This window comes from Oncorhynchus kisutch, linkage group LG3 (genome assembly GCF_002021735.2).
Source record: "Oncorhynchus kisutch isolate 150728-3 linkage group LG3, Okis_V2, whole genome shotgun sequence".
NCBI classification, from domain to species: domain Eukaryota; kingdom Metazoa; phylum Chordata; class Actinopteri; order Salmoniformes; family Salmonidae; genus Oncorhynchus; species Oncorhynchus kisutch.
Window position 1 is genome coordinate 64451757 of NC_034176.2, and position 22844 is coordinate 64474600.

Sequence of the window (22844 nt, forward strand, 5' to 3'; positions counted from 1 at the left end):
AATGTCGGTGGAACGCAATCCCCATAGTGTTGTGTTGTAATGTGTGTACTGACTGAAAAGGGAACCACCCAGAAAATGTAGGCAGTGAGGCCTTCTGTCCCTTTCTCTGTGGATCCATTAGTGTTTACAGTAAGTCATTACTCCCAGGTGGACTGTTTAGTATGGTGAAATGTGTGATTATTGGATTATGGCTGCCAGCCATACACAGCACAGTAGTTGTAGTGCTTAGGGGTCCCTCTGTTCCTGGCCTGTAGTCATACCATCTGGTGAACATTGTGAGAGATGACTGATAGCACGTCAGATGCAACCAAGCAGGTGCCTGGTGGTGGTGTGCAGAGTCATTTACCACATATTTCGACTTTATAATGATGCAGCAGAACGCTGAGACTTGAACAAGGGCACGTTGGAAGAGTATCTTCATACTGTAGGCATTTCTCTGGAAGTTTACACAACACAGCTCATTAAAGTGTATTTAATATTCTTTGTAATTGACTGAAATTAATCTGCTGCTGGCATTTCATCTGCTGCTATTCCCCAATGTGTAATTACTCTGAATGTAAAGATTTCCTGTCCTGTAGAGTGAATTGTAATGTTTCAGGTTAAGTCAGTGGTACCTCAAAGTTGTGTGGCTGCACAGTTACATGCTATACATGACGTCAGAGCTCAGGGTCTTTACAACTCATTATGTGTTTTGAATGACTACCGTTCTGAATTTGAGCTCCGCGTACGACAAATGTTTTTCTTCTCATTAACAAAAGTTGAAGGGGAGGCAGCGTGACATTTCAGTTGACATATTATGTATATTCACTTTTCAATTCACATCAGCAACGGAACGTCATGTGCCGCAAGAGGCTTCGGCGCTCGGCAACGGACATTTTACCGTAAATATTCCTATGAACTATCCCAGTAGACTATAGCCACAACCAGTATGCTTCAACTATGCAAGCAAGGTTTCATCTCAACCAGATTACACGTTTGAAAACTGGAACCAAACCACATTATACTCTTGAATAAGGCAACAAGCATGTGCAGACAATAAGTTGGGCCAGTAACCGAAAGGCTGCTGGTTCAACTCCTCGGGCCGGTAAGGTGGAAAATGCAAGGCAGTTAACCCCCAGCAAAAACAGCTCCCCCGGGCACCGATGATGTGGACGTTGGTTAAGGCAACTCTTCACAGATGAGCTCTTCACAGATGAAAGCCGGTTCACACTGAGCACGTGACCGATGTGACAGTCTGGAGACGTCGTGGAGAACGTTCTGCTGCATGCAACATCCTCCAGCATGACCGGTTTGGCGGTGGGTCAGTCATGGTGTGGGGTGGCATTTCTTTGGGGGGCCGCACAGCCCTCCATGTGCTCGCCAGAGGTAGCCTGACTGCCATTAGTTACCGAGATGAGATCCTCAGACCCCTTGTGAGACCATATGCTGGTGCGGTTGGCCCTGGGTTCCTCCTAATGCAAGACAATGCTAGACCTCTTGTGACTGGAGTGTGTCAGCAGTTCCTGCAAGAGGAAGGCATTGATGCTATGGACTGGCCCGCTCCTGTTCCCCAGACCTGAATCCAATTGAGCACATCTGGGACATCATGTCTCGCTCCATCCACCAACGCCATGTTTCACCACAGACTGTCCAGGAGTTGGCGGATGCTTTAGTCCATGTCTGGGAGGAGATCCCTCAGGAGACCATCCGCCACCTCATCAGGAGCATGCCCAGGCATTGTAGGGAGGTCATACAGGCACGTGGAGGCCACACACACTACTGAGCCTCATTTTGACTTGTTTTTAGGACATTACATCAAAGTTGGATCAGCCTGTAGTGTGGTTTTCCACTTTAATTTTGAGTGTGACTCCAAATCCAGACCTCCATGGGTTGATACATTTGATTTCCATTGATAATTTTTGTGTGATTTTGTTGTCAGCACATTCAACTATGTAAAGAAAAAAGTATTCAGATCTAGGATATGTTATTTTAATGTTCCCTTTATTTTTTTGAGCAGTGTATATATGACGTTACCGCTTCGTTTTTCCCTGACCAGCCCAGATTTAGGCTATCTGCAGCTGGTGGTGTTCTAGCCTGTAGTTGATAAGCATGAGTTGGAAAATCATGAGGCATATCAATGCATTTATTTTTTGGGGTGGTGGGTATGGGGTCCATATAAAACACCTCATCGCAACTCCCCAGTGAATTTGCTTATATAGTTTACTCACGGTTTCAGTCATAATTTGCTTTTATTTGTATGTATGGTATGTATGGTACAGTGCCTTGCGAAAGTATTCGGCCCCCTTGAACTTTGCGACCTTTTGCCACATTTCAGGCTTCAAACATAAAGATATAAAACTGTATTTTTTTTGTGAAGAATCAACAACAAGTGGGACACACTCATGAAGTGGAACGACATTTATTGGATATTTCAAACTTTTTTAACAAATCAAAAACTGAAATGTGGCAAAAGGTCGCAAAGTTCAAGGGGGCCGAATACTTTCGCAAGGCACTATGTATGTATGGATGGATGTATGGATGGATGGATGGATGGTCACATCGTCACTAAAGTCCCGGGTTCGAATCAAGGCTGTATCACATCTGACCCTGATTGGGAGTCCCATAGTGCGGCGCATGATTGGCCCACCGTCGTTTGGGTTTGGCCGGGGTAGGCTGTCTTTGATAAGAATATGAATGAAGAATACATATAAGAATATGTTCTTAACTGACTTGTTAAATAAAGCTTAAATTTAAAAAAATTGAATAAAAAATGTGTCTCTGCTTGACACTCACCATTAAGGAGATTGGGGGTAAGGCCCTGCTATAGACTAGTGTCCTGTCCAAGGGGTTTACTTATACATCAAGCTGCCTCATGCTACAGAAACAGGAGATGGCACATAGGAGCCTGTTCCAGCTTGCACAAGCCAAGGCTACTTACTTTACTCTGGGACCTGTGATGCCACCTCTGAAATCACCACACAATGTTAAAAATGTATATATCCTTTTTGTATGATCTACTATTGACAGTATACATTTATTTTGGTGGTGGGGATGGGCTTCCATAGTTTTACGTGGCTCAGTGCAGGTAAAAACTCAATAAAATCAGTCTCAAATATTAGGAAAATGTCTACATTTTAGCGGTTTCAAAAGTATTGCTCTAGGAGTGTTGGGCTGAACAAAGAAATTCTGAACAAAGAAACACTGCCTTGCTTCAAGGGGGGCAACTGTCAGGTGAGCGTTGTGCGCTCCCTCTGAAGGTAGATGTAGAATATTTGCAAGTTCACATGATTTAAAAACAGTATAACCAAGGGTATTCTCTCAACCTCTAGAGAATCTGTCGTGGTGTGAAAAGGGTCAAAGTTGCCCCCACCACTCCTGCTAATAGGGCAACTTTTTTGTAGCTTTTTTGTTGTTTGAGTGATGGAAATGGTGTGCATATGATGACTCAATGTATTTTGAAAGATGAGATTGAGGATTATAATAAATACTGCTTTGATGTCATACAAGCAAGCCAAATGTGCACTTCACATTTCTATATCATAAAACTCATGTAATATACAGTGGTTTATGATCAGTTGCAAGATGCCATGGCATTATACACTGGGCTGTCCTAAACAGAATGAGCCTATGTTTGTTGTATTGTGTCATGCACTTATGACTCCATTCTATGCGCACACAAATGACAATCTGCTTCTCTGAATTGCCTTGTGAACACTGTAAGATCATATTTTATAATTTAGCTAGTCATGCTGGCAATAGAACAAGCTTTCAAATTATGCCCACCCTAACTCAGCTTCTGATTTGTAATGGATCGTTTTTTAATTGAGTAAACAGCAGTATTTGTGTGATGGCGGGGATGCAGGTCTGTGTTCCAAACAACTACAACTGTGCTTGCTCTAGTTCCTCAACGGCACATCTAGGAGAGCAATAAAAAGCACCTTGTAGTTGAAGACTCTTCTTTGAGTCATAAAAGTGCATTGAAATAACTTAGGAACTGTGCAGACTTTGGAGAGGTGTGTGGCCATTTTGAGACACCAGATAGACCTCTTACTCAAACCCTTGTAATTATGTTGCATCTACCCCAAATTTCCTATGAATATTCTTATCATATTACTGAATGTATCCAGAGTATTTACAGATTTTGTTATTAATAAATGCGGCAAAAAGTCCAGTAAATAAAATCAACAGTGTAGTGTTTGGATTGAGTCTTGTGTCAGGTGAACTGTTGTGTCCTCACCTTTAGTGACTAACACTAATTTCCCCATAATCTCCAAATTGTTCCCTTTTAATTGCTACCATGGTTATGCTTTCCATGTTTCTTCTGTAAGAAACATCTTAATTTAGCCCTATAGGCCAATACCCATGAGTGTAAGGGGTTAGAAAGGGGTTAGGAAAAAAAACAGGTCAAAAACAGTCTTTGGTTGACCTCTATAGCAACACTTTACAAGCCGTGGCACTATGCCACCATCTTTATTTAGGCCTATTAGTTTCCATAAACCTAAAGTTTGACTCAAGCCTAATGTTGAGCTGATGATGTAGTGACTTGTTGGTTTGTTGAAAAGTTTTAAATACTCTACTGAGGCCAAAAGCACCAACTGTGCCCAATTCCTGCTTTTACTTTCACTCTTTTGATAGAATTGCGGTTTGATTCTTCAGGATTGCAATATCCCCTCATGCACAGCGAGCCCTATGGAGCCCTACAACTGGAGGCAAGTTCTTTGGTCTAGTGATCAAAGCAGTGGAGCATGAGTGCTTTTGGCTGCCTCCCCCTACCCTTAAATACCCCAAGGTGGATAAGATGGAGTCTATTGGGTGTGGTGTAGGCTAGGCTATGTATCATCAGTAGCCTTTCTTTCTTACCTCAGCAGAGATTGAGGAAACTCTAGGTTTAACACATTATTGTGTGTTTACGTGTGTGTGTGCCTAATCATTCGTGTTTGTGTGCATTCATGCCTTGTGTCTGTGTCTCATTTTAGATGAGCTGAAGGAGAAGCTACAGGACTTTGTGTCTGAGACCAACAGCCATCGTCCCGGCTTCATCAAGGTGGTGCGCCATGATAAACAGGAGGGTCTGATCCGCTCCAGGGTGAGTGGGTGGAGGGCGGCCACCGCTCCGGTTGTGGCCCTGTTCGACGCCCACGTGGAGTTCAACATAGGCTGGTGAGTCACGACACACACACACACTACATTAACACACTCTTTAAAAAAAAAAAAAATTATATTCACCTTTTATTTAACCAGGTAGGCCAGTTGAGAAAAAGTTCTCATTTACAACTGCGACCAGGCCAAGACGAAGCAAACCAGTGCGACAAAAACAACAGAGTTACACATGGGATAAACAGTCGTACAGTCAATAACAAAATAGAAAAATCTGTATACAGTGTGTGGAAATTAAGTAAGGCAATAAATAGGCCAATGTGCCGAAATAATTACAATTTAGCAATTTACACTGGAGTGATGGATGTGCAAGTAGAAATACTGGTGGGCAAATTTTTAAAAATATTTTTTTTGCAATTCGTTCCAGTCATTGGCAGCAGAAAACTGTAAGGAAAGGCGGCCAAAGCAGGTGTTGGCTTTGGGGATGACCAGTGAAATATACCTGCTGGAGCTCGTGCTACGGGTGGGTGTTGCTATGGTGACCAGTGAGCTGAGATAAGGCAGAGCTTTACCTAGCAAAGACTTATAGATGACCTGAAGCCAGTGGGTTTGGCGACGACTATGTAACGAGGACCAGCCAACGAGCGCATACAGGTCGCAGTGGTGGGTAATATATGGGGCTTTGGTGACAAAACGGATGGCACTGTGATAGACTGCATCCAATTTGCTGAGTAGAGTGTTGGGGCTATTTTGTAAATGACATCGCCGAAGTCAAGGATCGGTAGGATGGTCAGTTTTATGAGGGTATGTTTGGCAGCGTGTGTGGAGCAGGCTTTGTTGCGAAATAGGAAGCTGATTCTAGATTTAATTTTGGATTGGAGATGCTTAAAGTGAGTCTGGAAGGAGAGTTTACAGTCTAGCCAGACACCTAGGTATTTATAGTTGTCCACATATTCTAAGTTGGAACAGTCCAGAGTAGTGATGCTCGTCGGGCAGGCGGGTGTGGGCAGCGATCGGTTGAAGAGCATGCATTTCATTTTACTTTTGCCTCCTGAGGTATAGCTAAGAGTTGCTAGTGTGGTGGCATGACATGTCTATGATGACAGTGTGGCAGGAAGTGTGTGAGGCCTACTGTAGACCCTACACATACTTCCCTGGGGTACAACGATCATTGCTCTGACAGAGTTCTCATACCGTTGAATTGTGGTCTCAACAGCCTGACCCAAATCTGTCAGGGCCGTTTGAACAGCATCCAAAATATTTCTGTTTTTAATCTGTGCTGATTCGGTATTAGACCTACATAGCACAAATGGCATCCCTCAGGAATGCTTTTACCTAGATGTGCACTTGCTACAGGCCGATTCATTGTTTGTCTGAATACTTGGCAGGTGTGCCTACGCACACGGTTTGTTCAGAATACAATAGATTCATTTTCCAAATCAGCTTCTACAAACTAATCTGTTTTTAGTGTCACACACTAGATGGGTGCAGTGAAATGTGTTGTTTTACAGGGCCAGCCACAGTAGTACAGCATCCCTGGAGCAAACAAGGGTTAAATGCCTTGCTCAAGGGCACATCAACAGATTGTTCACTTTCTTGGCTCAAGTATTGGAACCAGCAACCTTTGGTTTACTGGCCCAATGCTGTAACCGCTAGGCTACCTGCCACCCTTTCTCTACTTGTAACTATTGGTATGTAGCTAATCCAAGCCTTTACTGAGTATGATTGCACAACTATTGTATACTGTTTGCATTGTTTTTTTGTGCTCATTTGGAGAAGTGAATCATTAACACATCTATGCTCTATTCTCACATTTTTTTTTCCCAGTGGCTTAAACTTTACATATATACATTTTAGTAATTTAGCAGACACTCCTATCCAGAGCGACTTATAATTAGTGCATTCATCTTAAGCTAGCTGGGTGAGACAACCACATATTACAGTCATCGCAAATACATTTTTCTTCTAAAGTAGTTATCAGCAAAGTCAGTGATAGTAAGATAATACACATGGTTATATTATACATTTTTGGACCCTTAGTTACAATGGACCCTGGATCTTTTTTAGGGGTTGTTACAGAAAGTTAATTGCAGAGTTTTTATTTATTGCACATGGTCCTCATTTACATGTGTAGGGTAGGTAATTGAGCTTCTCATGTATTCAATCTTAATTGCATTCTACTATGTGTTTGAAGGGCTGAGCCTGTTCTCATGAGAATTCAGGAGGACAGAACACGCATAATCTCTCCGTCGTTTGATAACATCAAATACGACACGTTTGAGATTGAAGAGTACCCACTGTCTGCTCAGGGCTTCGACTGGGAGCTGTGGTGCCGCTACCTCAACCCACCCAAGTCCTGGTGGCACCAGGCCAACAACAGTGCTCCAATTAGGTGGGTAGGAATATGGGGACTTATGAATATATATTCTTTCAGCTCTTTTGTATGCAGGCAGAATGTGATGGTTGCGTTGTTTCATAACACCTGTTAAAACATGCAGTGTGTTTTCTGATTTACAAGGCAAATGCATACATACAGTATACATGCCAATTAAGTATCCAGGTATATTCGAATATACTGTAAGTAATGGGAACACAATATTATTTTGATAGATATATACATTTTATTTGGGGTAACAGTTTGTACAAATGAGAAAATACAGTATTTAAGTACAAGATACCGAGAGGATGACACATGAAAGCGTAAAAACACATTTCCTCTTGTAGGACAAAAACAGGATAAAACACATTGAAATATACATTGATTGATTGATTGATTGTGTTCATGCCTCCAAGTTATTATTTTTTTTAGTTCAGCAAAGTATCCAGTAGGTCGACTAACACATGTAAATACATGTATCTATTCCATGTGTGATGGTGTAGGAGCCCTTCTCTGATTGGCTGCTTCGTGGTGGACAGGCTGTACTTTGAGGAGATTGGCCTGCTTGACGAGGGGATGGAGGTGTATGGGGGCGAGAACGTGGAGCTGGGTGTCAGGGTGAGTAATAACGCCGCAGGCACAGGGCATTGTTCATTTAGGTAATGGCTCTGATCCTGGAGAATTAACAACGATAATAATCCACACTGTTTTTGGCAGCCCTACCTTTTTATGGAAAGTGTCCTCTGGCTCAAAGCGTTGTGCGGTCTGTAATTAGAACACATTAACAATGTATAGTAAGAGGACTAGGAGGAGTTATACCACCCCAAACTCATTTACATTTTTTCCTATTTCAGTCTTTAAAGGCCCCCTTATTTCCTAGCAAAGAAAAATGTCAGATTTAAATCAACACCTTTTATACACTTCAAAGACTGCTTTGGGTTGTGCCAGTTATATTTCTTCGTGTTAATCTTATGTCATATTTCCAGACTGTCGAGCATACCTCCAGTCGAGCATACCTCCAGTCAAGTATATTCCCTGTATGTGTGAGTGATGGTCCATTCCCCTGCTCAGCTCTGTCTCCAAGGCAGACTCAGTGTGATCTCAGCAGTACAATGAGCAGATGGGCCAGAGGAGGCACGACTTCCCCAGGGAGGTCTAATAATAACCCTGCTATACTCACTGTACACATACCGCCACTAAAACCGCAATCAACTCCAACAATAACACCCAGAGACGGGACAAACAGTCTTCCTCCAGCTGTACCTTTTTAGATGACAGTAGAGAGAGAGAGTGAGAGAGAGTTGATGCCAAAGTGGGGAAATATCCATCCTCTGTAATGACAGATGTAATCATCAGTCACTTTTTAGGAAAGAGGGAGATTAGTCCCATAAGTCATTTTCCTCCCAAAAATTACATGCTTTTAAGATTTGGGGCTTGATAATGGCCCCGCTGATTGCTTTCTGCTGAAAATGTTGGTGATTTTTATCACCTACATAATACATCAGTGTCCTGCATACTGCTATGTACAAACAGTTGATGAATAATTTCAGGTAACTACCTCTAAAAATAGAGACAAAGGAAATCTGTGCCTCCAGATGTGCTGCTTGAACCCCGTGCTGTTTTAATGGCTGGGGTCTGTATCTGGACTGAGTCCTATAGGAAGTGACCCCTGGTCCTTGGATGGAGGGTTAATGTGGTGTAGCTTGCAGCCCTTGTCTGTGTCCTGGATGTGTGGACTGATGGGAGGCATTGGTCTGACAGAAGGAGATGCAGTGAATTGAGAGCTGCAGGACTGGAGCCCATAGATTCCCTGGAACTGATCCCAGATCAGCAAGCGCACTGAGCTACATCAGGGCCGGCCTCGTGCAGCATATTGGTCCTGCCTGCAGACCACCTGCCTGCACACACTCTGGCTGACAGCAGAACAGCGCTAAGGGACATTCACAGAGATACTCACACACAAGGCCAACACTGCTGCACAGTGCAGGTGACCTCTCTGGTCTAGGCTTGGGCTTAATCTGTAGGGGGATGTCCTGGGTGTATCAGGATGACAGCTGCACCATGTTCACATTCTGTCACTGGAAGAAAATATACAAGGATCATGAAATGTCATATGAATGGCATTTACAATGAATGGTGTTCATTTATTTATTGTATGTGTCAGTCTTAACGTAATCGTCCCCTGTGTGCTGCTTTAGCTTGCAGAATGTGTTGCTAGGGAATGGAAATAGAGGAGCTAGAGGGCACGACATGTTTCTGTCCTGTCTGATGAAAAACCCAGCTGTAGACGGCGGCCAAATCTAGATTATTTTTCTGAAAGATAATCCCTCAAATTTAATTTGGTAATTAAACACAAAGCAGAAATGTACTTTGTTGTGCTAGATGGTGAGAATTAGGGTTTAATATTTTACAAATGTTCCATCCTGAGCATAAATCACTTTTCACCCGGGTAACCTGGATTTTCCCGCCAAAACCGGGAGTGTCATTCAAAAGCATTATAAAGTATATAAATTGGCCTATGTCTGGATTTGATTAGAGCTTTGATCGAAGAATTCAAGCCTGAGCCATTAAATCAATTTTATGAGCCCTACATTAAAGACATTTAATAAGCCCAAATGAGTGTGCCGTTCAGTTTCTTGGCAATTTCTCGCATGGAATAGCCATCATTTCTCAGAACAAGAATAGACTGACAAGTTTCAGAAGAAAGTTCTTTGTCACTGCACAAATGCTGATGCTCCAGATACTCAACTCGTCTAAAGAAGGACAATTTTATTGCCTCTTTAATTAGAACAACAGTTTTCAGCTGTGCTAACATAATTCACAATTAGCCTTTTAAAATGATAAACTCGGATAAGCTAACACAACGTGCCATTGGAACACGGGAGTGATGGTTGCTGATAATGGTCCTATGTATGTCTATGTAGATATTCCATAAATGATCTGCTGTTTCCAGCTACAATAGTCACTTACAACATTAACAATATCTACACTGTATTTCTGATCAATTGTACAGTGGGGCAAAAAAGTATTTAGTCAGCCACCAATTGTGCAAGTTCTCCCACTTAAAAAGATGAGAGGCCTGTAATTTTCATCATAGGTACACTTCAACTATGACAGACAAAACGGAGAAAAAAAATCCAGAAAATCACATTGTAGGATTTGTTTTATGAATTTATTTGCAAATTATGGTGGACAATAAGTATTTGGTCAATAACAAAGTTTATCTCAATACCTTGTTATATACCCTTTGTTGTCAATGACAGAGGTCAAATGTTTTCTGTAAGTCTTCACGAGGTTTTCACACTGTTGCTGGTATTTTGGCCCCATTCCTCCATGCAGATCTCCTCTAGAGCAGTGATGTTTTGGGGCTGTTGCTGGGCAACACAGACTTTCAACTCCCTCCAAAGATTTTCTATGGGGTTGAGATCTGGAGACTGGCTAGGCCACTCCAGGACCTTGAAATGCTTCTTACGAAGCCACTCCTTCGTTGCCTGGTCGGTGTGTTTGGGATCATTGTCATGCTGAAAGACCCAGCCACGTTTCATCTTCAATGCCCTTGCTGATGGAAGGAGGTTTTCACTCAAAATCTCACGATACATGGCCCCATTCATTCTTTCCTTTACATGGATCAGTGGTCCTGGTCCCTTTGCAGAAAAACAGCCCCAAAGCATGATGTTTCCACCCCCATGCTTCACAGTAGGTATGGTGTTCTTTGGATGCAACTCGGCATTCTTTGTCCTCCAAACACGACGAGTTGAGTTTTACCAAAAAGTTATATTTTTGTTTCATCTGACCATATGACATTCTCCCAATCTTATTCTGGATCATCCAAATGCACTCAGACGGGCCTGGACATGTACTGGCTTAAGCAGGGGCACACGTCTGGCACTGCAGGATTTGAGTCCCTGGCGGCGTAGTGTGTTACTGATGGTAGGCTTTGTTACTTTGGTCCCAGCTCTCTGCAGGTCATTCACTAGGTCCCCCCGTGTGGTTCTGGGATTTTTGCTCACAGTTCTTGTGATCATTTTGACCCCACGGGGTAAGATCTTGCGTGGAGCCCCAGATCGAGGGAGATTATCAGTGGTCTTGTATGTCTTCCATTTCCTAATAATTGCTCCCACAGTTGATTTCTTCAAACCAAGCTGCTTACCTGTTGCAGATTCAGTCTTCCCAGCCTGGTGCAGGTCTACAATTTTGTTTCTGGTGTCCTTTGATAGCTCTTTGGTCTTGGCCATAGTGGAGTTTGGAGTGTGACTGTTTGAGGTCGTGGACAGGTCTTTTATACTGATAACAAGTTCAAACAGGTGCCATTAATACAGGTAATGAGTGGAGGACAGAGGAGTCTCTTAAAGAAGTTGTTACAGGTCTGTGAGAGCCAGAAGTCTTGCTTGTTTGTAGGTGACCAAATACTTATTTTCCACCATAATTTGCAAATAAATTCATTAATAATCCTACAATGTGATTTTCTGGATTTTTTTCTCGTTTTGTCTGTCATAGTTGAAGTGTACCTATGATGAAAATTACAGGCCTCATCTTTTTAAGCGGGAGAACTTGCACAATTGGTGGCTGACTAAATACTTTTTTGCCCCACTGTATATACCTTGCATAATATTTACCCTTAATGTTATTAGTCTACCTCTTTCTCTCTATTTTTGCTTCATTCCTTCCTCACTTCTAACAGTTACATGAAATAAGTTTTGTTGTTGTTCATCATTCTATTGACAGAATTAGATGCAGAAGGCTTTCACTTCTCTTCACGAAGATTGAATGATTATGAGTCTGAATAAATAACTGCTAGAACCTACCGCCATATTGTGTTCACTCTTCTGGCTGCTATATTTAACATTCAGCAAACGAGCTTCTGTCCCTCTTTGAATAGTCTATTGGTATAAGAAAAGCTAATCCAGCAAACTATTCTAGTCTAGATTTTCCTGCATGGAACTCTAAGAGCTAAGGAGCATTTTTTAAGGAGAGACCAGCGAGCACAGGTACGTGTGTATCGTGCAAGAGACGGACGCTATAAGTTAGAAGCTTATAAGTTAGAAAACCATCATTAATTAGCTAAATATAAGGCTAATACTACATTGAATGTATTACCCGAAGATGTAGGCTATGACATCTTCGGAAAGTATTCAGACCCCTTGATTTTTTTTTTCCACATTTTGTTAGGTTACAGCTTTATTTATTTTTTTTTATCCTCATCAATCTACACACAGTACTCCATAATGACAAAGCAAAAATAGATTTTTAGAAATGTTTGCTAATTAAAAAAATATATAAATGAAATATATCACATTTCCGTAAGTATTCAGACCCTTTACGCAGTACTTTGTTGAAGCACCTAGGCAGGGATTACAGCCTCGAGTCTTCTTGGGTATGACTCTTCAAGCTTGGCACACCTGTATTTGGGGAGTTTCTCCTATTATTCTCTGCAGATCCTTTCAAGCTCTGTCAGGTTGGATGGGGAGCGTCACTGCACAGCTATTTTCAGGTCTCTTCAGAGATGTTCAAGTCCGGGCTCTGGCTGGGCCACTCAAGGACATTCAGAGATTTGTCCTGAAGCCACTCCTGTGTTGCTTTGGCTGTGTGCTTAGGGTTGTTGTCCTGTTGGAAGCTGAACCTTCGCTCTGGAGCAGGTTTTCATCAAGGATCTCTCTGTACTTGGACTCCATTAATCTTTCTCTTGATCCTGACTAGTCTGCCAGTCCCTGCCACTGAAAAACATCCCCACAGCATAATGCTATCACCACCATGCTTCACCGTAGGGATGGTGCCAAGTTTCCTCCAGATGTGACATTTGGTATTCAGGCCAAAGAGTTCAATCTTGGTTTCATCAGACCAGGGAATCTTATTTCTCATGGTCTGAGATTCTTTAGGTCCCTTTTGGCAAACTCCAAGCGGGCTGTCATGTGGCTTCCACCTGGCCATTCTTCCATAAAGACCTGATTGGTGGAGTGCTGCGGAGATGGTTGTCCTTCTTGAAGGTTCTCCCAACTCCACAGAGATACAGTGCCTTGCGAAAGTATTCGGCCCCCTTGAACTTTGCAACCTTTTGCCACATTTCAGGCTTCAAACATAAAGATAAAAAAACTGTATTTTTTGTGAAGAGTCAGCAACAAGTGGGACACAATCATGAAGTGGAACGACATTTATTGGATATTTCAAACTTTTTAACAAATCAAAAACTGAAAAATTGGGCGTGCAAAATTAATTAGTCATTTAGGTCAACATTGGATCATTCAGAGATCCTCACTGAACTTCTGGAGAGTTTGCTGCACTGAAAGTAAAGGGGCTGAATAATTTTGCACGCCCAATTTTTCAGTTTTTGATTTGTTAAAAAAGTTCAAGGGGGCCGAATACTTTCGCAAGGCACTGTATTCTGGAGCTCTGTCAGCGTGACCATCAGGTTCTTGGTCCCCTCCCTGACCAAGGCCCTTGTCCCCCAATTGCTCAGTTTGGACATGTGGCCAGCTCTAGAAAGACTCTTAGGAGTTCCAAACTTCTTCAATTTAAAAAGGATGGAGGCCACTGTGTTCTTGGGGACCTTCAATGCTGCAGACATTTTTTTTTGGTGCCCTTTCCAGATCTGTGCCTCGACACAATCCTGTCTCGGAGCTTTACGGACAATTCCTTCGACCGCATGCCTTGGCTTTTCAACTGGGGGGACCTTATACAGACAGGTGTGTGCCTTTCCAAATCATGTCCAATCAATTTAATTTACTACAGTGGACTCCAATCAAGTTGTAGAAACATCTCAAGGATGATCAATGGAAACAGCATGCTGCACGTGAGGTCAATTTCAAGTCTCATAGCAAAGGGTCTGAATACTTGTGTAAATTAGGTATTTGTCTTATTACTTTGCAAAACAAATCTAAAAACCTGTTTTCACTTTGTCGTTATGGGGTATTGTGTGTAGATTAATGAGAAACCTGTATTTATCCATTTTAGAATAAGGTTGTCTTAAACAAAATGTGTAAATAGTCAAAGGGTCTGAATACTTTCCTGATGCACTGTAGATATAGTATATATACATATATCTATTTTAACAGAATTAGCTACTATATTTTGGATGTGATTTGAAGCCTGGTGGAGATGTGTAAATTAGACACTCATTCACTCTCTATATTGCTGTAGCATAGACTATGCAGCAGCAACTGTAGGCCTTCCTGTCATAAGAAAAAAAGTTATGATGAAATGATAGGTCTACACGCATTGTGAGATGCGCTTTCTGTCCACACCCTGAGTGTTGATTTACCATGCAGAGGCCGTAGAGAAACCAGGTTTAGACATAGCATATAATTTAACAGTTCCATTTCATGCTGTTCAAATGAATTATTTATTAAAATTCACCGGTAACTGGGTTCCCCCCCATTCAACCCCATTGAGAATGTATGGCTTTGCATACATATTCTGTAACACCTGCACATTTAGGAAAATCAACACATGCTGCACAGAATGAATATTAATGTAGCCTATGTGTCACACAGAAGTAATTTACTGAACATCAGGTAAAAGACTGTTTTACTATATTAGTTATTGTAGGCAGGAAATATTCCATAGATTCCAAAGGCACTTACACGCTGTGTTGTGAACTGCTCCGTTCAACATCCTATTCACAATGTTGACGCAATAAGCCAATGGCTGGAAAACTGTCATAACACACCCTCTGTGTATACACAGCTCCTGTATCATGAAATGCAATCTTGACATGTAGGAGAGAGAATGAGTGGGTTGTGAAATGGTTTACCTGAAGGTTCACCGGAGGTCATGTGTCTGTAATCTGTCTGTCTGAGGTCATCATCTCTCTGTATCTGGCGTGTCCATACTCTGCACAATGCCGTAAGGGCTGAGAGATCAGAGGATGATGATGATGATGATGAGCAGTTTTTGAGGACCTTTACTTCACCTCTCCAATCAAAGAGTGATGAAGAGTTCTGTCTGTAGTGTATTAACACCAGTTCACTCAGGTCAGGGGAAAAGATCGACATACATGTACGTGACTTTTTCACAGATGCCTGTTTTGCACCTTCAATTTGTTTGCCCCATCTGGAGATTATACTAATGGGACTGTGGGTGTTGACATTGCCAGTTGGTTAGTTGGCCATGGAGAAATGAGCACAGCAAACAGAGGCGAGGAGCTGACACTGGAAAGCAAGACTGAACGCCTCTGTGAGAGAAAGTGACACAGTGCCTCGTCCTTGGAAATAGATCACAGCAAAGCAGTCACAGACATCATCAATTACATGACTTGCGTCATTGAGCTGTATCACTCCTATAACACTGTAGTCTGACTGTTGTAATCTGTAACTGTGTGTTCTGTGTGCACTTGTTTCTCTCTCTGTGTGTGTGTCCTGTTTCGTATCCCCTGATAGACGACTTAGAGATTTCTGTGGCTGTCCCTGAGTGCTATAAGTAGACATGGGAAGGTAAACTCCTTGCAGACAGCGGGAGCCGATCTACTCTCCATGCCAGTTCATGCAGTGCTGTGGGCAGCAATGTAGGAAATGATAACATTATGGAATGAGCATTACCTTTCCAGAAAATCTATCAGAACTCTGGAACAACATCTGAGCTTTGAAGTACATGTTTGCACATAGGACCTGATAAGAGGAGATGTGGAATGAATGTCGGTGTTCAGGAATTCTCAGGATGGAATGTTAGCCCGTTGAAGCCCGGTTAGATGTCAGTTAGTGCTGTGCTGTGGATGGAGACGAGAGACTATGAGCTCTTCAGGGCCAGAGATAAAAACAGGCAAAGCACAGAGCCACAGGGGACAAAGCGCAGAACGTTTTATCACAACACATTGAATCACAGCATTACGTCTAAGAAAGAACAGGAGATATGGCCATATTGTAGGAATGTTGTTACTGACATACTGAATTCTCCCTCCCTTTTTCTCATTCGCAAACACTCTCTCTCTCGCTTCCTCTTCCCCTCTCTCTCACTCCTAGCATTAATGACGTTAAGCATAAGGCACTGGGACTCCAAATGTCATCACATATCAGCAATTAAAACTGTTAGACCACTAAGTCAGACACAGCATGTCAGATGTCAGTTAAGACATGGTGCTCCTTTTTGATGAGGCTTCTGGCACCCTCAACACCTCACAGTACTATCTGGATGAAGGAGTCTCCAGGTTCTCCTCTTCCTGGATGCATTTGACAGGCTTTTTGGATCAAGTGGAGAGGTGGAGCTCATGTAGCCCTGTCAGCCTCAGAGTAAGAGGCTTCTGATCTGTCTTTCTACTGGAGCACCCTCTGGAGCTCTAGGTCTGCTCTGGGTCTTTTCCTGCCTGGCAACATAATTAACCAAGCTTTGCTCTGTCTTTTTATGTGTAATACCAGGTGTGGCAGTGTGGGGGCAGTGTGGAAGTCCTGCCCTGTGCCCGCATCGCCCATATAGAGCGTGCCCACAAGCCCTACACTGAGGACCTGACGTCTCACGTGAGACGGAATGCCCTGAGGGTTGCGGAGGTCTGGATGGACGAGTTTAAGAGCCATGTGTATATGGCCTGGAACATCCCTCAGGAGGTGAGAGTTTGTCAGCTGCTAACTGAACCATGTCTAATGGAGGGTGGGCAAGAGGTCAGGGTGGGAATATTGTCTCGCTAGTGGGGATTTGTAAATAAAGAGTGTATAGTGTAATATGTTAGTGTACAGGTTTAAGATCTTCATTTGATCACCCTGTTGCAGGAGAACGTTCCTACAATGCAGGTTTTTTTTAAACTTGTAGAGTATTTGAGGTTTAAAAAGGCTTCTGACGTTTGTAAATTCCACTTTGAAATGTCAGACTTAATTTTCCCTTATGAAAAATGTGTCAGCCCCTAAAAGAAATGTGCATTAATTAAAATTTTCTGTTGCAGCAGGATTATTTTTCTGCTGTAGCAGACTGGCTCAAATTAAGATCCTACACCTGTATTGTGAAAATAACTGTTACTAAAGTTATTTTTGTAGATCCCACTTTTATATGGCATTGTGTGTGTGTGTGTGTGTGTGTGTGTGTGTGTGTGTGTGTGTGTATATATACAGTTGAAGTTAACATACACCTTAGCCAAATACATTTAAACTCAGTTTCACAATTCCTGACATTTAATCCTAGTAAAAATTCCCTGTTTAGGTCAGTTAGGATCACCACTTTATTTTGAGAATGTGTAATGTCAGAATAATAGTAGAGTTATTTATTTAACCTTTTATTTCTTTCATCACATTCCATACACTCAATTAGTAGCATGGGCTTTAAATTGTTTAACTTGGGTCAAACGTTTTGTGTAGCCATCCACAAGCTTCCCACAATAAGTTGAATTTTGACCCATTCCTGCTGACAGAGCTGGTGTAACGGAGTCAGGTTTGTAGGCCTCCTTGCTTTCACATGCTTTTTCAGTTCTGCCCACACATTTTCTATAGGATTGAGGTCAGAGCTTTGTGATGGCCACTCCAATACCTTGACTTTGTTGTCCTTAAGCCATTTTGCCACAACTTTGGAAGTCTGCTTTAGGTCATTGTCCATTTGAAAGACCCATTTGTGACCAAGCTTTAACTTTAACTGATGTCTTGAGATGTTGCTTCAATATATCCACATAATTTACCCTACCTCATGATGCCATCTATTTTGTGAAGTGCACCAGTCCGTCCTGCAGCAAAAGCACCTCTACAACATGATGCTGCCACCCCCTTGCTTCAGGGTTGGGATGGTGTTCTTCGGCTTGCAAGCCTCCCCATTTGTCCTCCAACAATGGTCATTATGTCCAAACAGTATTATATTTGTTTCGTCAGACCAGAGGACATTTCTCCAAAAAGTACGATATTTGCCCCCATGTGCAGTTGCAAACCGTAGTCTGGCTTTTTTATGGCGGTTTTGAAGCAGCTTCTTTCTTGCTGAGTGGCCTTGCAGGTTATGTCGATATAGGACTCGTTTTACTGTGGATATAGATACTTTTGTATCCATTTCCACCAGCATCTTCACAAGGTCCTTTGCTGCTGTTCTGGGATCGATTTGAACTTTTCGCACCAAAATACGTTCTTCTCTAGGAGACAGAACGCATCTCCTTCCTGAGCAGTATGACTGCTGTGTGGTCCCATGGTGTTTGTACTTGCGTACTGTTTGTACAGATGAACGTGGTAGCTTCAGGCATTTGGAAATTGCACCCAAGGATGAACCAGACTTGTGGACGTCTACAATTTATTTTTTGAGGTCTTCGCTGATTTCTTTTTGATTTTCCCATGATGTCAAGCAAAGAGGCACTGAGTTTGAAGGTAGGCCTTGAAATACATCCAAAGGTACACCTCCAATTGACTCAAATGATGTCAATAAGCCTATCAGAAGCTTCTAAAGCCATGACATCATTTTCTGGAATTTTCCAAGCTGTTTAACTTACAGTAAATTGATGGTGCCTTTATGTAAACTTCTGACCCACTGGAATTGTGATACAGTGAAATAATCTGTCTGTAAACAATTGTTGGAAAAATGACTTGTGTCGTGCACAAAGTAGATGTCCTAACCGACTTGCCAAAACTATAGTTTGTTAACAAGACATTTGTGGAGTGGTTGAAAAACAAGTTTTAATGACTGCCACCTAGGTGTATGTAGACTTCCGACTTCAACTGTGTGTGTGTGTGTATCCCATACACACACACACACACACACACACACACACACACACACACACACAACTATATATAAATATTAGCAGAGATGCCTGGTGTTTCTTTGAACAAAGGCTGAGTTGATTAGATGCTTTATAGTTTTCCTATTTGCACTCAATATTCACAATTATGTAAAAACTCCTTTCAAATAGATGAGCATCAGCAGGCAAATCTCTAAATTGATATCGATACACTGAGTTCTGCTATTCTACTCAACCAGCTTGGAGGGAAATTTGGCCTCGGGATTAGCCTCATGAATTTATTATGTCCAAACGTATTAGAAACCTATTCCATTTCAAGTCACAGCTGTTGCTGTTTTGTCTATTAGACTCTCGTTAGTCCGTTTATTGTATCTCAGAAGGATGCAAGTTTCCTCAATTGCAGTTGATGTTGGATCTATCAGGTCTGCTTCAGCTTTTAAGTTTGTCAGTGAGGCAGCAATTAAGATAACTGGGGTAGAGTGGACAGGAGTGGCAGCTTGCTGCAGAAGGAAGGCTGTGCCAGAGCGTGGCTGTTGCAGCGTGAGGACTGAGGAAATGGCAGATGTTAAATGATGTCAGTCACTGAGTCCTGCGGTTCTATATACAAGGAACATGAAAGGCTCACAGGAGTTATGTCACATTGCCTCTCTGAAATCAGTGAAACTGGGAATATGATTCCTCTTTCCACCTAAGAGCTTGGCACATATAATCTTTCCTATGCATGATATCTTTATGAATTTGTATCTTTACAGCAATCAAGGTCAAACTGTTTATCGCTGTGTTTGTGTGTGTGTGTAGGACTCAGGAATAGACATTGGAGATATCTCTGAGAGGAAGGCCCTTAGGAAGAGGCTCCAGTGTAAGACGTTTCGGTGGTACCTGGTCAACATCTATCCAGAGATGAGGATGTACACAGACACCATTGCATATGGAGTGGTAAGCAACATGCCCTCTGCAAAAGAATTGAGATGCTATGTCAAGTAAAACCTCCACAGAAAAAAACATGCGGTCCATGCCTGAACAAATAATCATAATCCATTGAGTTACGATTTGGATGACTGCAGTTAGGAATACATTAATTTCACAGAGAGATGCATTTCTGTGGCAGCTTGGCTCTAAAACACGTGGACATGCCTACCATAGCCTCAGTCTTTGTGTGTACTGCAAGGGTTGGCACGCTTAAGCTTGGGCAATGTGGGCATGATGTGGAAAAGGTGCAGGAACTCAGACTCCGGGAGAAGACAGAAGACTTGCTGGAGATTATACAGTACACAGACCTGCCCAAGTGCTAAAGCTTTATTTTTCCAGTCTACGCAGAGGAATCTGTCCACTGTGTATGCACATAGAGTAAAGTCTATTGTTTACACACGCATACAGTAAGGGACAAACCATTGTATAGTATGCACATACACTGAGTATACAAAACATTAAGAACACCTGCTCTTTCCATGACATAGACTGACCAGGTGAAAGCTATGATCCCTTATTGATGTCACGTGTTAAATCCACTTCAATCAGTGCAGATGAACAGGATGAGACCGGTAAAATAAAGATTTTTAATCCTTGAGATGGATTGTGTATGCATGCCATTTAGAGGATGAATGGTCAAGACAAAATATTTAAGTGCCTTTGAACGGGGTATGGTAGTAGGTGCCATGTTCACCGGCTTGTGTCAAGAACTGCAACACTGCTGGATTTTTGACGCTCAAAGGTTTCCTGTGTGTATCAAGAATGTTCCACCACCCAAAGGTTATACCATTGAGTAGGCACATATTGTGGGGCTGGTGAGCAGAGCTTGTTTTATGTCACCTCCTCTCACAGAGATCTGCCTGTGTGGAATTCTCAGCAATGCTAGACAAATGTTTCTGAATTTGTATTCTGGCCATGAGGGCATGCTGGCAGGATTTATATTAGCAATTCATGTTCAACACAAACCGCTTTATTTCTGTGGGGCCACAGTGCATTAGTGCAATATGCCTGAATCTACAGTGACACACCCAAAAAGCAGTGTCATTGGAGTACGGTCTTCATTTCATGGTTGGTTTCTTTCTCTGTATTTCCATATTATTATGAAAGGTAGTAAGACACAGAGAGGAAAATAGGTCAGCCTTATTAAAATGAATTCAAGTAGTAAGTGGGTTCAAAAATAGAATGTCCTCATTACTCTGCATTTGCTAGGTGCATTTTATGAACTTGTCAATCATTTTTGTCAGAATTCATTATCTAGAATGCAGACTTTGTTCAGCACAGCATTTGAGGTCAAAGGTCATGCTACACCCCACACTGACAAGCAGCCCCAGGTTTTATTCACTCATGCATGAACCTTGCACGTTATAGTTTTTTTCATTTCATGGAACCTGAGTGGAATGGTTAGATGTTGTCTGTCAGACTTTATTCCATCATGTTCAGTCCCTGACGAGTATCCCAGGTGCTGCCTGGCGTTTTAATGATCAGCTGACAGAATGAGACATATCCTGTGCCAGTGGGGAGTTGACAGGCACAGTCTCTAACTGTGTCCTTGTAATGTCATATCCGTACCTAATCCTGTCCTCACGGAGAGCAAGGCAAACGCATCTTAATCCGCCCAGCCACCAATCCCTGCCTCCAGAGTACCTCCCCTCTCCTCACAAAAACCTGTTGACTGTATCTGTAAAATAAATACTGCTACATATTGAAATAACTGTGTAAACACCAGGCTTCATGTTTGGATTACAAGTTCCATTTATGTTCTATGTCATGTTGTTCTGCAAAGAACAGAAAATAGTTCCCTCCATGTGTTGTTTTGAAGTTATACCGGAAACCTGCTCTCTGGTTTGATTGAATAGGGAGCTGTGATGGCAGGAATATTTGAATCGTTTCAAGGTCTCATCGATTCTCTGTCACACAGCTAACCTCTCCCTGAACTAGCCGATTGAGTGACATGTCAAATTATGACTCCCTTTGTGATCATTTCCTCCCTCAGCTGAAGAACTCTCTGAAGAGTGACCTGTGTCTGGACCAGGGGCCGGACACCGACAACATCCCCATCCTGTACCTCTGTCATGGGATGACACCTCAGGTTAGATCCCCCTCGAGCCCTCTTCAGCCCACATCACTATATCATCACATCTGTCTCTGTGTCAAATCTCCCACGTGTATAGCCCGCCTTTTTTATCCCTCCTTTTGACCCTTTCTTATCTTGCATAAGGCTTATCAGTGAAATTCAGTCCACGACTCTGCTACAGTACGATTGGTCCCTTTTAAAGAGCTATTATTGTATGAAACGTGTCTGTTCTCTTTTATGGCTTAGTAAGGGCAGCACCTGTGATCTACCAGCTGACCAGCAGGACTCCACTTATCATTCACCACACTGCTAAGGGCCCCCATCCACCATGGGCTTTATATCTGAACTTCATTCAATCTGAGAGAGAGTATAAATAAATAATCCAAAAGTGTTTATAAAAGGTATACTTTCCCGGTCTCCAGACAGGCATTAGCAGTTCATTTCAGGAAGCCACTACAATGCTGTTGAGATGGAGAGCATCCCCTGACACTGTTTCTATCTGGGTCAGGCTGGCAGAATGATACAGCCCTATTTCAGCACAACTGCTGTCTCTGCACTATCTCACCTCTAACAATTTCCATAATGTTGTGAAAACTGAGAAACCATGGACTATGTAAATGTTAAAACAAAAATTGAAACTCAAATAACTTTCTACAACTGCTACCTAGTTGTATATTCTTCTGCCATAAATATGCGCAGCAGTAATTTCTTATTAGAGCTTTGGT

At 42.2% G+C, this 22844-nt stretch overlaps 1 protein-coding gene across 1 annotated transcript in view; it reads left to right on the forward strand.

Annotated features, from left to right (window-relative positions):
* LOC109887362 (polypeptide N-acetylgalactosaminyltransferase 18) overlaps positions 1-22844 on the forward strand; it is an 87331-nt gene that overhangs the window by 51473 nt on the left and 13014 nt on the right. The window contains exons 4-9 of the mRNA XM_020478766.2: positions 4956-5139; positions 7271-7468; positions 7957-8071; positions 16798-16983; positions 19875-20012; positions 22039-22134. Of these exons, the coding sequence (XP_020334355.1) occupies positions 4956-5139; positions 7271-7468; positions 7957-8071; positions 16798-16983; positions 19875-20012; positions 22039-22134 (917 nt within the window). The remainder of the gene's footprint in view (positions 1-4955; positions 5140-7270; positions 7469-7956; positions 8072-16797; positions 16984-19874; positions 20013-22038; positions 22135-22844) is intronic.